Source organism: Barbus barbus, assembly GCF_936440315.1.
Source record: "Barbus barbus genome assembly, chromosome: 27".
NCBI lineage: Eukaryota > Metazoa > Chordata > Actinopteri > Cypriniformes > Cyprinidae > Barbus > Barbus barbus.
In genome coordinates, this window is record NC_136755.1 from 28,453,589 (window position 1) to 28,470,529 (window position 16,941).

General features: G+C 34.3%; 1 protein-coding gene across 4 annotated transcripts in view; it reads right to left on the reverse strand.

Moving 5' to 3' along the window:
- LOC306847671 (sorting nexin-13-like) overlaps positions 1-6,632 on the reverse strand; it is a 34,131-nt gene extending 27,499 nt beyond the window's left edge. For 2 of the 4 annotated variants that reach the window (XM_079381763.1, XM_079381765.1), the window contains exon 1: positions 6,456-6,632. In XM_079381763.1, coding sequence (XP_079237889.1) covers positions 6,456-6,467 — 12 coding nt within the window. In that variant the 5' untranslated portion in view covers positions 6,468-6,632. The remainder of the gene's footprint in view (positions 1-6,455) is intronic. The other 2 variants (XM_079381762.1, XM_079381764.1) reach the window with 1 other exon arrangement.
- Between the last annotated feature and the right edge of the window lie 10,309 nt (positions 6,633-16,941).

The window sequence follows — 16,941 nt, forward strand, 5'->3', positions numbered from 1 at the left end:
CAAGGATACTATCACGATCAAGGTCCAGAAACGTAGCAAGGAGATTCAAGATTCAAGATTTGTATTTGTCACATACACAATTATACAGAGTATAACCAGCAGTGTAATGTAGGTCAGGTCCGCTCCAAGGACAGTGCCATTATATAGAATACAAATATTAAAAATTAAATAAAATAAAATAAAAAGATAAAAAATATAAATATAAGGACATTGATAAAATAGTCCATGTGACATCAGGGATACAAACGTAATTTTACAAAGCTACGAGAATACTTTTTGTGCACAAAGAAAACAAAAAAAACGACTTATATGAAGCAGAAGCAAGCGCATGCATCGTGATACTCTCCACAATGGCGGCGCACCACAGCATACAGAATGAGGAGGAGAAAAATTGTTCAATAAAGTCGTTATTTTTGTTTTCTTTGTGCACAAAAAGTATTCTTGTAGCTTTATAAAAATTATGGTTAACCCCCTAATAAATGACAATTTTATTTTTGGGAGAACTATCCCTTTAAGTACTAAAATAACTCAAACAAAATAAACACATTTTTTTCAATAATAAATAAAAATAAAAAATACTGAAATTTCACCTAAAATTAAAATGTAAAATATAAAAGTATAAATATTCATAAAACGTTCAACTGAAATACAACATACCATTTCTAATTTTCATTTAGTTTAAGTTGAAGTAGCCTACTAAAATAGAAACTATAAAAAAATTTTTTTTTTTTTTTAAAACCTAATAAAAATGACAAACAACAACATTTCTAAAACTTTCAAATTAAAAATATAAAACTAAAGTGAATTATAATATAAAATAGTCATAAAACAATATTACTGATATTAAAATAACACTGGGGCTATTCCACCTTGTTCTACAAAAGTTAATTAATTATTAAATATGATGAAATATATCAACTAAATACAAATTTATATTGGTAAAAAATTGAAACCTTTATCTATCAATCTTGAAGGCTTTGTCATTTTTATTTTTATTTTTAACACTTCCCTCATTTCACAGGTTACATGGTGTAACTGTGAACAACCTGTCAGTATTAGATAATAATATCAGCTAATTAACACCCCATAACCAGGAGCTTCTGAAAGCTTTGATAATGCGTGGATGATGACCTACATTTCACTGCTGGTTATACCCTGTATAATTGTGTATGTGACAAATACAAATCTTGAATCTTGATGAGATTTAAAGGAGCATATATCTGACAAATCGGATGGGTATAATAAACAGGGCACACGCAGAGAGCGCATCGAGTAGGGCTGCACAATTCATTTAATTTCTAATCGCGATTACGATTATGGATGCCACGATTACATAATCGTTCAAAGCTGCGATTAAAAAAAAAAAAAACAATTAGAAATGCCCACTTGCATTATTCTGTTCGCTTAAGAGGTGTTTAACAAACTCAAACACACTGGAAAAAAGACATTTTGTCTAACTGATAGTCGTTGTCACTCTGTTGTGCATGACAGATATGTTAAACACCAAACGTGTCAAAAGCAGAACAAAATAGCGCTACTCGTTTCAGGGCACACAAAATTTCAAAATCCCTGGTCGCCCGTCGGGCAGGTACTCTTCAGATTTTGGTAGCCCGAAAATGTATTTAACTAGCCCAAATTTAAAAAAAGACCATAAATGTCAATCAAAACATTTTCAATACACAAATATCAAGGAAAGTGTTTTATTTTACTATGTACAGGGTATCTGCAGAATTTTTTTAAATCAATTTAAGGCAATTTATGACTGAGCTGCACAAGTAAAATGAACACCGTATGAGTGGGGTTGGACAATATCTGTGGTAACATTATGCCATAAAATGACATGATTTACAATTCAGATACAGGTTTTCACAAAAATAAAAATCTTATAAAAACGTATTTCAGCCTTTAAATATTTTTTATGAAAAGGAATAAGTCAAACATATAAATTATTATATTAATTTAAAACATAAATATCACTGTCTAAATTGTTTAGATTTTTAGAAGGCACCACACATGAAAAAATACTATAGTAAATACTATAGTGTTTATGAACCATGCTATAGTAAAGTGTATAATACTGTATATATTATAGTATTTACAACACTTTAATGAATGCTACAGCATACTGTAGTATTAACTATAGTGAACATATAAACTGTATATTGTAGTATACTTTAGTTTTTACTACAGTAAACTGTAGTGTATTATAGTATACCCTATAGTTGTAGAAAACTTAGTACAGTATTGGGTAAAGTAATTTGTTTATATTACTATAGTTGTTATATTACCACAGCATCTATAGAATTACCACAACAAATTAGTACTTTACTAAAGTATGATTCAAAACCACTATAGCATTTATTTACTATAAATTACTATAGTATTTTTTTCATGTGGGGCATTAACTTCTTTTCACATTTACAACTCTATGTGTTTGCTGCGTAAAAGCATGGGTCAATCTAAACATAAGATAGGATTTTTGGAAATGCAAATTCATTTTGGTAGCCCGACTGGAAAACACAATAGCCCCGGGACGTCGGGCTAGCGATTTTGCGAGTGTGCGCCACACTGACCTTTTATCCGCTCCCTCTAAAGAAAACAGTGCAGCGCGAGCTTAGAGCGTATGCATTTATTACAGTGACCAGTCGCGATCACGCACTAAACAACGCTGCGAAATCCAATAAGAAGCACTCGAGTTCAGTGCAGAGTTCTCCAGTACATATCACGTCTCTTTAATTTAAACTAGTTTAAAGCCAAATAAATCGGAGCTGTTATTCTCATCAACACTGATGCAGAAAGCAGCAGAAACAGTGCAACAACGATCCAGTTAGAAGACGTTTCAATCCACAAATCACCCACATTTACCATAGTTTTACTGTAGTAACACTAAAGGTAACAATGGCATGGTGGCAGAAAAGTAGGAAATTCATATTGAGTATTATTATATTAATAATATACTAAATATGTTAAAGGAGTAATGGAATAATTACATTATTGTGTTAATTATTCTATCAGTTGATGTGGATTTGTAATTGACGGAATGTTTTTAGGCTGCTGTTTTTCAATGCAAACTCCATAGAAACCATATAGTTAGGCTACTTTTTTACCATGGTAATGAGGTGCTGTACTTTTGGTTATGTATAAAAGATGAGGCTGTTACAGTTTTCCCAATGGTACTGTCAAATGTGCATCTGCATCCCGACTCAAGCTCCTGCTACTCTGAACTCAAGCTCCTGTTCTAATGTGCATTTCTAAGAGACAAATCTTCAGTTCAGTTCAGTTCAGTGCTACCAAATCAGGTGCTGGTGCCACTGCTCTCAAATGTTAGTCTGGAGCCCTGATATTATAAATTGTTTGATATTATAATGGTACTGTAAAATGTTACTGTAATTTGAAATTTTGTCTGTTTAATTGTAAATGAAATATATAGCTTTAGTAGACCATTTTTTCTTTTCATTTTTCTTTTAGTTTTAGTATAACATTATTATACAATGCATAATTTTACCTTTTTTTGTTTAAAGAAGAAACCAAACCAATGTATAGTTGACATTTGAGGCTCAATGCTATAGAAAACCAATAAAAGTTCAGGAAGAGTGTTTTCAGCATTTTTTAAAATATATTTATTATATAAAAATATGGCATGCAGCTTCAAACAATGGCATAAATCTGTTCAAAATCATTATTAATAATCACAATTACAATCTCGAGAATAATCGACAATTATAATTTTTGTCATAATCGTGCAGACCTAGCATCGAGCTCGCTGGAACAGATTCAACGTACAGGTGAACTGAGCAACTCGTTTGGTAATACAAGTCTGACTCTTAGGGGTTGTTTACACCTGGTCACTTCATGCGTTTTTTCTGATTGGATAGGTGTAAATGCCCTCAAAAACGCTTTCGAGACGGATTTAAATCCGATTGCTCAAACTACTTAAGGAGGTGGTCTGGGCCGCATTCCAGACGGAATTGGACAAGTGTAAATGCATCTGGTTGTTGAAACCACATATGTAAATTTTACTTCTCCTAAAATGTTAAAATAATAAACGTGTGCGACCGTGTTATAGGCTATATGACATTATAGTCAGATATGACTGCGCTAATGCAACACGCATCGCCGCGGATGAGCGGAAGACCCTGTTGTGCATGACATTGCTATAGATCTATATGTTCTTATTTACTGAAAAAAATATCTAATCGTCACATGAATCACAGCAGGCTGGCCTGAAATGCTTTGGTTCAGTGAAATATTTGCAGTAATGCATTAACTTCGAGGTCTAGCCCTAAAATGCAAAGACAGAGCGACTGCACTCAAGTCATGATATGCCAGCAGAGACACGTGTGGACGCTTTTACTGCAGGTCATGTGACTAAAGAGGATTCACCTCATCCACCGGTCATCAGTTGACGAAATACAGACACAGATTTCAATGCACTGAAACTTTTGACAAATGCATTTTGAGTTTCAGTGACGATATATGGCACGCAACCAACTGGCAGGCTTGTCTTCATAAGAAAACAAGTGGTTAACCTGTAGATTATTTTATCTTTAGATCATTAATCTGAAATAACCCCAACACAGAACAAGTTTAATCAGACTCTAATCAGGCCTGTCATCATAACTATACTACAATATTTGCATATTGTGTTTGAACAATGCCTTACAGCTAAAATAAAAGGTAACACACCCATTCACAAAATCATCAGGTTCCCACACTTCTCACTAATTGATTCCTATGACTTTCCCTGTTCATGATTACTGGATTAGATGCTGAAATATTAGGATACAGTATCCACCCATATGCAACTGGGGAAAGAAAACACCTTATGATCTGAACAACAGCATTTTCATGGTCTTAAAGGAGTAGTTCACCAAAAATGGAAATTTTCTGAAAATATCCTCACCATCCAAGATGTAGAGGAGTTTGTTTCTTCATCAGATTTGGAGAAATGGATAATTAAATCCCTTGCTCACCAATAGGATCCTTTGCAGTGAATGGGTGCCATCAGTCCAAAACAGCTCTAAACAAATATGTGGGTGGATTTTCTATTTGGACTCATATTTTAGCCAGAAGCAATAGTTTGAAGACAAAAACCTCTTGCTTATGGATTTGTTTCTTACAAACAAGCTTCTCAAGACATTAATTGATGGACTCAAGTGGTGTGGATTATTGTGATGTTTTTATCAGCTGTTTGGACTCTCATTCTGACGGCACCCATTCACTGCAGAGGATTCATTGGTGAGCAAGTGATGCAATGCTACATTTCTCCAAATCTGATGAAGAAACAAACTCATTTACATCTCGGATGGCCTGAGGATGAGTACATTTTCAGCTTATTTTCATTTTTTGGGTGAACTATTCCTTTAAAATGTCACTTACAGCCAAAACAGGAGTTTACTTTAAACTATAATTAGACGCTGAAATGGCTTAAATTAAGTGTCATGCAACCAGACGGTTATCTTGCCATCATTACAAACTATACAACATCGTTTGCATAGGTTTAAACATTGCATAAAGCCCAAACAAGTTTGTCACATTGTAAAATTGCATTCACACACACAAGTCTAGTCTCATAAAGTCAGGCTTATCTTGACCAACTTCATCATCTAACTGGAATGGAAAGAATTCTGGCTTCTTAGACAAAAAAGAAGAAGAAATAGAAAGAAATTAATTCTTCTGCCTGACAAAGTTGTTGGAAGTTTCTTCAAAAATTGTTTTTAATTTAGTATATAGTTTATTTTAGTAAACAATAAACGGGTTAAAATAGCATAAGAGAAGTGCAACACAAACAAATCCAGGCTACAAACACATTCATGATCTGAACTATAAAATATAACGCAACGTTTTTAATGTAAACATATGATCAGATACTGAAACAACGTAGTGACAGACACACAAAACAAGTGCCATCATAAACAACTTCGCGACCTGGATTACAACACTTTAATTGTCCCATACACACAAAACTGACATTTTTCTTCAATGTTAGTGTAAATACATGATCAGAGGCTCGAATGACACAAACACACATATCTGACAATAACAAGAGTTTCACACACATGCCACGAAGCATCATTTTCCACCAATTCTCAACATCAACAAGCCGAAGCACGCAGAAAACACACAAAAGCCCCTCATCTCGCAATACACACAGCTGTCACACACACATTACTCGTGTAAACACACATATATGATGTAAACACACACATACAGCTGATGTTAGCTGAGCTAGCTGCAGACTTACTGTCAGCGCTCAGAAACATCTAATCTCATCGCATTAATACGTGTAATCCCGCACACAAGTCGCGTGTGTGTCAAAGTGTGTAACCGTGTGTGTGCTTCAACGTGTGTGTGTTTATTTACCTGTTCAGGTAACCCACGGCTAGGCTAACAGCAGCGAGAAATACAGCGAAACCAGCACGCTGACCAAGCAGTGAGGGAAAATCGCGACTTACCTCTGCAAACATTATTTAAAATGCAAAACCCGAGGTCGTTCACTTTATCCCCGCCACATTTTTAACGTTTTCCTCACGTTCATAAACCGAAGCGCTTCAGGACTGCGCGCGCCCTGCCTGCAACCGCCATGAGCGCGAGCTCGACAAGCCAACGAGTCTCAACGTAAAAACTAGGACGCACACTCCGGCGCGCTTCTGAGGAAAGGTCACGTGATGGGAGACACAGGCTCCGATTGGTTCGCCTAGCGATTATTATGATTTTAATTTATTGTTAAAAGTACACCTTGTGAAATTAGCCTAAATTAAACTTCACTATCAAATAATATGAGAGTACATATTTTTAAAATAGTGCCTCATATAAACGCATATTTATAATATTAGCCATGGTATTCTAACTCCTTAGCACTTACTGTAGAGTGGGCATACTAGTCAACAATTATACCTGTAGCGTAACCCGTGATTGGTCAGCGTGTGACGACACACCTTTATCTAATAGTTATCTTACGACGATCTATACATAGTAAAAATATTTCACATCAAATTAGTTCACAACCCGTGCGTCATTTGAACGCATGATGCTGATCCAGCAGTTCTGAGCTCCTCTCAGTGCATTACTCTCAACATGTGACACAATCAAACACTGAACGTGTTCTAGCGCACAGCCTCTCATCACGTCTAAAGTAGGCTATTCCGCAACATGTCACACCGTGTAATCACTGTAATAACACGTTGCGAGGTGTAAAAGCTTAATTTTTAATTCTAATGCATCATGAATGTGCATTTACCTGTTTCCAGGTGCGCAAAGCCTCTGTCGGGTCACACTGCACATTTCCGGTCCATTTCAAAATCCAGATGAGCTTATTCATCATAAATCTGGATTTTCTCAGTCCAAGGCAGAAATAAGTGCCATGTACAGTATTTCCTCCACAGGATAAAGACCGGTTCCTCATGACGTCACACTGAATGATCCCAAACAAACTTTGAACCTTATATAGGTTTATGACCATAGATCAGGATGATTAAAATACCATAAGTGCAGGTTAATGCACATTTAATTGATTTTATTTATTTTTTATGAAAGTGATACTGATAAAAGGCTGTTGTTCTGTGGATATGAGCCTACAGACTTGTTTTATAACTTAAATGGTACAAATGATTTAACGAAAACGGAATGCATTAAAATGGTAAAATGTACTAAATGCTCTAATACCCACTTAATTTATTTCCTTTCCATGATTTATGGATTATACAAGCTAACTTGTATATTATTTTTGCATTTGAATGAATATGATAACGAGAATGTTCCTGTATAATTAAGAAAAGCAGTTTTTCCTGACAGCAATATTTTATTATAACATTTATATTAATATTTATAAAAGTCATCATTTCTTTAACATTCTAATTCAGTATTAATATTTATATTTAAATGCATGTTTAAAAAATGTAGTCAAAAAACAATCTATAGGCCTATCTATCTATCTATCTATCTATCTATCTATCTATCTATCTATCTATCTATCTATCTATCTATCTATCTATCTATCTGTCTATCTGTCTATCTGTCTGTCTGTCTGTCTGTCTGTCTGTCTATCTATCTATCTATCTATCTATCTATCTATCTATCTATCTATCTATCTATCTATCTATCTATCTACCTATCTATCTGTCTGTCTGTCTGTCTATATATCTATCTATCTTTTTCCCAACAATTAAACTTTAGGTGATCCTGATAGTCTAAATGAAATGACAATAAAGCAAAATAAAATTTGCTTTAGTCTCAGAATGCTTAAATGTGGTTATGATGTATAAGGTCATGTCACAGTCATTGCGTTATGTTCTTTACCCTGTCAGCATGTCTTGAGTAGCAAATATAAGGCAGTATAGTGATGTGAGGAACAGTCAGTGTGGGTTATTCTGCTGCATCTCTTCTGTCGCGCTATTTTTAGATCTCGCGTCTAGCTGCCGTGCTCGCGAGCGCGCGCGCGCTGAAGATCCGCTGTGCATTTTTATGAATGAGTGTGTGATCGCCGTCCTTTCTATCGCTGCATCCTACAAACGAGCGGGAACAGAGAAACACTCCTTCAGGTGAGAGCATGTCTCATAGATAGATAGATAGATAGATAGATAGAATGAGTGAGCAAGTGAGCGAGTGCACTGTTAATTATTAAACATAATAATTATTGCACCGACTTGAAGCAGAGAATTGCTTTTGTGTAAAATAAGGGTCATGTATTTTATGTGACATTGCGCTGTACTATGCATGCATGCAATTATGGTATTAATTAGAACAGTTCTTTAGTAAATTTAGCATAATGGCTTTTTATACAGGTTAGTCAGTTATAATAGTAAAATGTAACACTAATTATAATGCAAATCTAAATACATTAGAATATTTTTTTGTGGTTTTCGTCTTTAAAAAAAGGTGGACTTGGAGCTCTTGGTAACAGGTAGAGAATATATACTGCATCGTTTGCTCATAGGACGCATGGGGGGCACATCACTGAGCTATAAATAGACCTGACAGCAGCAACACACACACACACACACACACACACACACACAGAGGACGCCTCACAGAAAATGTTTCTCCAGTGCATCTCAGTTGATTGCTGTGCATATAACATGCATGCATTTCTGAACTGCATAGCAACGGGGATCAACAGGTTACATCAACAGGTCTATTTATAAGGGTTATGAAACAATTATGAAAACTAACTGCTAAAATATCAAAATATCAGTAAAAATTGCAAACATTAATAAGTATGAAAATGATGCATAATCTAATTAAATATGCACAAATATGCATACATTTCTAGAACAGAAATCTGAACATTAGAGCAAAATTCTCGTTTCATTTTGTTGACATTAGAGTCAAAGGTGTTTACAGAATGGATTTTGTACATCTCCTTTTATCACTCATATCAGAAAATACTGTCAACAGCCATAAAAAAATAAAAAATAAAAAATAAAATAAAATTCACCATGTTTTTAGGAATAAAATGTTTTATAAAATCCTGTAAATGATATATGTAGAAATCCCTCTGTAAAAACCTATAGTATTTTGGTCAGAGATGGAAACTGGAGTCTGCGACTTGGATTCGAGTCGCACAATAAAGACTCGAGACTTGAACTCGTGATTCGTGAGACTCCTAAAAAACACAAGTCATTTGGTATAGGAGTTTATATTAATGTATCTCTGAGGGAAACTGGCTGTCTTAAAAAAGTTTAGATGGTATTTTCTTTTCATCTTGCCTCCATATAATGCATATTAAAGTAGTGTTCATAACCGCAGCGCTTCTTTGTTTACAGCGCAACCAAGTAAACAATGTTTAATTGACGTTTAATTGCTGGCAGAGAGTGAATCTGCATTAATTCAGCCTGTCTCAAGTACTCCAGAATGCAGTCTGGACGATTGGGGCGGGGCGACACATTGGGGCGGGGCGAAACGTGTCGCTCCGCCCACCCCCAATTACATTGGTTTATAACATGGCAAATCTTATTGGTGTAGACCCGAGCATGCGCATTCCTTTGTGTACGATTTTGTAATTGATTTGGCCATATTACAGAAATATTATGTGCTAACTAGTATCATAGGCCTATCTTAATTATTATCTAATTAGTAACCATGGTAATTTTAGTCAGATGAAGTCATTGTTTACAAATAAACTCCTGGTTCTTCAGGCTGAATAAGCGCTTCATTCATATTTCCTTGAGGATAAGCAGGCACTAAATTGGGATTTTATACGCAAATGACGATAATTTAGAATAATTACTTCATATCATATGACATATCACATATCATAACTGTATATTATATATTGTGTTTTGTACATTGTCTATGTTGTATATGTGTGTCTTGTCTTGTTGCTGTCATTCTGTTGCACTGTGGAGCTTCTGTCACTAAAACAAATTCCTCGTATGTGTAAACATATCTGGAAATTAAGCTCATTCTGATTCTGATTACAAAACAGCTAAATCTCAAATAGTGGATCATTTTTATCAACATCGCCCAGCTAAAACTGCTCAATGGAATAGCCTTCGTGTAGGTAGGAATAGTGTTCGTGTAGCCTTCTGTGAAAAGTGCAATAATATCTGCCTTCATTTAATGTGCTATAGCATAGGTAGGACTATATCATGGCCACGAATTAAGAATTTGTTCCCCAGACTTAATTCGTGAGCCGCTCATATAATACAGCTCTGTTCTGCCTGAACGAAGTACTCAGAGATGCCGCTACCAAGCGTTTGACAGGAACTTAATCTTAATTCGTCATAAAAAAAAAAACTAAAAAAAAACACACATTTGCTAATTCATTATAACTGAAATCATTGTTGTTAGCACTTAATATTTCTGTAGTACAGCCAAACAGCGTATGCTCATGCTCAAACATCTGCACCAATAAGCTCTGCTGTATTATAAACCAATGAAATTGGGGGTGGGTGGAGGGACACGTTTCGCCCCGCCTTAACCAGGGTGCACTCTGGGGCTACTCGCCTGGCTGCTGTTTTGTTTCGTACAGATGTTTTATGTAGAATAGTTTCACAAAACTAAAGTCAGACCATTTTGTTTTTGCTTCAAATTTCGAAATTATACAATCTAATTTAGATTAAAAACTGCTCATGCTGGATGCATGCAGCCTCTTTGTTTGGATTGTGTTGTGTTTAAAATACAGTGGTTGCCTCTAATTTTAAATTGAAAAAGAGCACAGACAAAGCCTTAGTTTGTTTATATGAGATTTATTTCATTTGTGTAATTCATTTGATTAATTGGGGTTTGTTTTAAAATGTAGTTTTGTTGTTTGACATATTTAAATTTTGAAATGTGCAGCATTTTATCTGACAATTAATAGATGGACACCTTTTCATTTCTAATTTGTAAAATTAAAAATAGAACAAAGACTTGAGACTTGACTTGGACTTGACCTCAGAGACTTGTGAACATGTCTTATTTTGGTGTATGTAACTGCTGCTGAAATGGATATTTAAACATTAAATAACATTAGTAAATAACATGAAATAAATATAACATGAAATACATGTAATAAAATAAACATTTAAATGAGTATATTGGAAGTCTTTCCACTAGACTGAAACAGCATATTATAAAAAGCCAAATAGCCCAAGAGATGTTTTTGCCTGTAGTGTCTTGTCTTAAAGGAGTAGTTCAGCCAAAAATCAGCCAAATGTAAAAGAGTTAGTTTGTTCATCAGATTTGGAGAAATGTAGCATTGCATCACTTGCTCACCAATGGATCCTCTGCAGTGAATGGGTGCCGTCAGAATGAAACATTGCAATAATCAACATGTCTTGAGAAGCAAAAAGCTGCATGTTTGTAAGAAACAAATCCATCATTAATGTGTTTTGAAAAAGTTGTCTGTATCAGGAGAGAAATCTGCACAGATCAAGCAGCGTTTACAAGCCAAAACAGTTCAAAACAGCTTTAATTCTGATGTGAGAAACAACAGGAGATGGACTTTTTCACTGGAGGAAGTGTACAAAATGTTAATTGATGGACTGGACTGGTGTGGATTACTTGTGGATTATTGTGATGTTTTTATCAACTGTTTGGATAGTTTATTTCGCATCTCTAAATGACTTTAACAGTCAGTGTGTTTTGTGTTTATGTTGCTGTTGCTGTTAAAGGACTCACACGATGCTGTACACTCTTCATCATTGGCTGGCTTCATAATAAGCTCACCGCTGGATGCAGGTACTAACCTTTTGACCTCTCACACACAAACCTGGTCTGAATGTCTCAATGATAGCTTGTTGGCTCACTTTAGACATGCTTTGGCTGCTTTAGGGAGACCCAAACTGACAGATTCTCTCTGACATGGTGTACATCTGATCATATAATGATAAGTTAGATTGAAGTTGATTAACAAATGATTGAAGTTGTTATTTAATATTTTTAACTATTTTTTTTATTAATAATTTTGAAGAAACACAAAGAATGCAATGTGAATCAGCTGATATTGTAGTCAGTGTATTGTGTGACAGTCTCGTCTGAGAGGTTTTGAAACAAGTTCATGAGTGTGTGTTGAGTGACGCAGATGGTGTGATTGTTTGAGTGATGTCATCACTGAAAACTTCAGCTTCATATTGGCTCATCCATCCTTGAAGCTCTCAGGGTGGAGACCAGTAACATTCCTCACACACTGATGTATGCATGTAGCTTCCCTTACAATCTATTACACGGTAAAACACACACACACACACACACACACACACACACCACACAGTCTGACTTACAAAACACACATATACACACATAAACAAGCAAACCTCACATTCTAATATATACATGTACACACTAAAGTTTAAAAGTGTGTTTCACAGAGATACTGTGAAATAGTATTATGGTATATATGTATAATAGTATATATGTTAAACTGTAATTTATTCTTGTCACATAAAGCTGAATTGTCAGCATCATTACTCCAGTCTTCAGTGTCGCATGATCCTTCAGAAATCATTATAATATGCTGATTTGCTGCTCAAGAAACATTTCTGATTATCAGTGTTGACAACCGTTGTGCTGCTGAATGCTGCTGAATGTCACTTTTGATCAATTTAATGCATTCTTGATTAACAAAAGTATTAATTTCTTTAAAAAATGACCCCTTTTGAACAGTAGCTCAAGCACACACATCTGTTTTGCATCATATCTCCACCTGCTCTATATAAAAGTCGCATGCACTTGTGTATTTTAGCCTCAAGAAGGCACTGTTGCAAATGAACCCCGCATGTGTTCATGAGCATGTGTGTATTTTTTGTGTGTTATGCATGTCCTGTCTGATTCCTTGTATGTGTGTCATGAGGTGTGATATGTAGATGGACTCCATCTAGCGTGTCTGAATTGGTTAGACTGCCAAAATGCAATAATCAAAAAGGCAAAATAGGATTTTTTTTTTGTTATATTAGAGGTAATTATGTGCTACCATTCCTTGGTTTAAACAAGTAATGCAGTGACGTCATGTGACAACAATGTAGCTGCTGTTTGAAATGTTTATCATTACATAATGCATAGTTCCACGTATTTTAGGTCTGAAATATACTCCTATCTACACAAATAGAGTAGATAATGCCAGAGTAACACATCAAGCATTCAAACTGATTATAGTGCATACTGTGCATGATGCAGTTTTCAGTACACTTGTATTCTGCTCCAAACACGCTCTGGTCTTTATAGATAGAACAGGCTGTTTTGCTGGCGTGGTTATTTTTATCTGTCCCCTTTTACCTTGGGAGTGTCTGTTTCTCTGTCACCGACCTGTGCAGATGACCTATTTTACAACACTGCCATTGTTTTGTCTGGAGAGGAAGACCAGGAAAGTGATAGGTCTGTGTGTGTGTGTGTGTGTGTGTTCAAGAATTAAGCAATCAGTAACACTGATGTACTATATTATCAAGAGCATGCACTTATTAACTAGAAAGTCAATAAATGCTTTTATTTTCACAAGAAAGCGGTGTTTGTCCGAGAAAAATTCACAGGCGCAATGCTAAAGTGTTGCTTGTTTTGACATGCGGTTGCTAGGGTGTGCTGGTTGGTTGCTAAGGTGCCGAGTGATTTAGCAAACTGCACTAAAACTGCTTGGGAAAACAGAGCTGCGATGGCATTTGTGGCCACAGAGGAACTTCATCTCTGTCACACATTAGGAATGTCTCGCTCCTGGGAATTGTGCTTTTTCTGGATTACAAAAAGATTTCCTCCGTTTCCTAATTCATTCGGCAGGCCTGAGGGTATTCCACGTCATTAAGCAGTGTTTTACGTGCTATTTTTCTTCTGGACTGGCTGATTGTCAGGTGTTTTCCCCGCAGGGCCCTTAACGGTGTTTTCATGATGTTGTTTAAAGAATCCATGAAATCAGATTTGAAGTTTTGTGAAGAGGGAGAAACTGGGAAAGAGATTCAAAGGGGCATCAGGAGAGAATGATATATATTTGATATATATACATACACACACACACACACACACACACATATATATATATATATATATATATATATATATATTTTTTTTTTTTTTTTTTTTTCAGCACAGCATGTTTATATTTAATATATGTAAACATGCTGTGTTGAAAATCTGTCAAACACAACCAGTTTTTTAAAAATTAATTGTAAATCTCTTATTATGCTATATTATTAACACATTTTGGTTTCAATCAGCTTGTTTTCTTTTAATTAGCACAGGTTGTGCACTGTACTAACTGACAGAAAACAAGTTGATAAAAAGATTGACTCTAATATTCAATAATTATGAGAAATTTATAAGCTATTTTTTGTAGGCTGGTCATTTTTGACCAGGAACACCATAAATGAAACAAGATGGGAAAATAAGAAAAATAAAATAAATAATAATAATAATAATTAATAAAAATATATATATATGAATGTTTTTTTGTGTGATTAAAATGATTAATTATTGAAATAATAAATGCACTGCAAAATTACATCAATATGTTTAATTTTTAATCATGAATTGCAATAATGCGATTTTTTCTTGTTGAAGTAAATGAAAATGTTTAGCATTGCAGTAACAAGAATGCGTTTTTTTGTATTACAGAAATGTTAAATTATTATTATTATTATTTTAAATAACATAATGCTGGAGTAATGCTAAAAGCTGACAAAAATAAAAGTACTTTTTTTCAAAGATATTAAAGACTCACTTTGTGCTCAGATGAGAGATTTATACTCATAACATATGTTCCACCACAATTTCATGTTTTCATAGGAAATCCATCAAATCCATCAGATTTTAGTCTGAGCGTCCTGTTGTTGTTTGTTTGTTTACTGAGGAAGCTTTGGGAAACAGGAAGCGCACTGCTTAATGTCAACAGATCGTGTCCAAATCTGTGTTCTGCTAATGCTTTTACTGAGATTAAACCGCTGAGAGAAACAGGTGAAGATGAGACGAGACAGAGCGTCTGAAAGCAGATAACAGCAAAGATCAAACAGAAAAAACACACACAGTGACAGAAAGACTGTCCACAACAACAACACAGAGAAACTCAGAGAGAGATTCAACGGGTCAGAGGAGGAGGAGGAGGAGGACACTCAAGAAACATGTCTGGATTGTATTTTACCCAGAGATCAAAGGAAAGACATTAAATGAACTATATTTTAAGACCCAATTTATATTAGAAACAATGATGTAATTTGTGCATTACTTTTATTTCATTAGATTTACATTTAAATTTAAATTATACTTTAAATCGAAGCAGTATATGTATTTTGCTTTGCAGCAATGACAAATCTTTTTCACTCAATGGTAATTTATTTTAAAATGACAAAATTAAAAGAAATAATTTGAATTGAATAAATGTAAAATATCAATAAACAAATGTAATTATACTTTTTGTTTATTGACATTACTGTCGCAATGCAAAATGCACCACACACACATAAACACACATTTCTTCACAAATGATCATTTTCATTAATTCATTGTGATAAACTTTGATATACTGCTTCAATTATTAAGCACAACATTTGTACTGAATTTAATTCACTTTTTCTTTAATTACATTAAAATGAAATACAATACAAAAAGTAAAAGTATATTAATATTTATATTGTAATTTTAGTAATTTTACAATAATGAAAATAAAATGATTTTTCTTGTTGAAGTAAAGGAAAATGCTATTTTTAGCATTAAAATTACATTCATATTTTGCATTTAAAATTTAATTTAAAGTAATTTAAGTAATTGGACAATAATGTTAAAAATAAGATTTTTTTTCTTTTTGAAGTAAATAAAAATATTTCCAGCACTAAAGTTACATTAATATTTTTGTTTTTAAAATTAATTAATTACTTAATTTAATTTAAGTAAGTTTAAAATAAACTACAATAATGAGAATGAGAATTTGCTGAAATGTGAAAACTGTGATATAGCCAATGACTTTAACAAAATTGTTAACTGAATTTATTTAATTTTGATAAAGTAAATTATAAAAAATTGTCAATTGTTAAAATGGTCAATTATACATTACAAAAAGTAAAATTACATTCATATTTTTATTTAAATTTTAATCAGTCAATTTTTCAATAATGATTTAATAAGTTTTTTTCTTTTCTTTTTAAAGTAAATTAATGTTTGCTTTGTGCAACAGAAATTAAGCAGCAAAGAAGATTGTTTTCACAGTCTTGAGAATTTAGTGTTAAATGTGCTTAATGGTCATGAAAACAATATCCCAACGCCTTTCAGGCTTCATTTTCTTTCCCTAAGACCTAGATTGGTATTTCTTTCCTTTGGTTTTGTGGTGAAACTGAAGCTGGTGGTTTGTTCGTGCGATTCACCCATGCAGAGATAAATGAAAGGAGAAAGAGAGAGCGCAGGGAAGAGATGAAGGCAGACAGCTGTGTTTTTGTGTTGCTATTTTGAGCGTCTGGCCGCTGCTCTACTCCCCTGGTCTGGCCCGGCCTATTTCTGTCCTGGGCTGGTCCTGCTGCTATTCTTGGCACCTGAGAGAGAGAGAGAGAG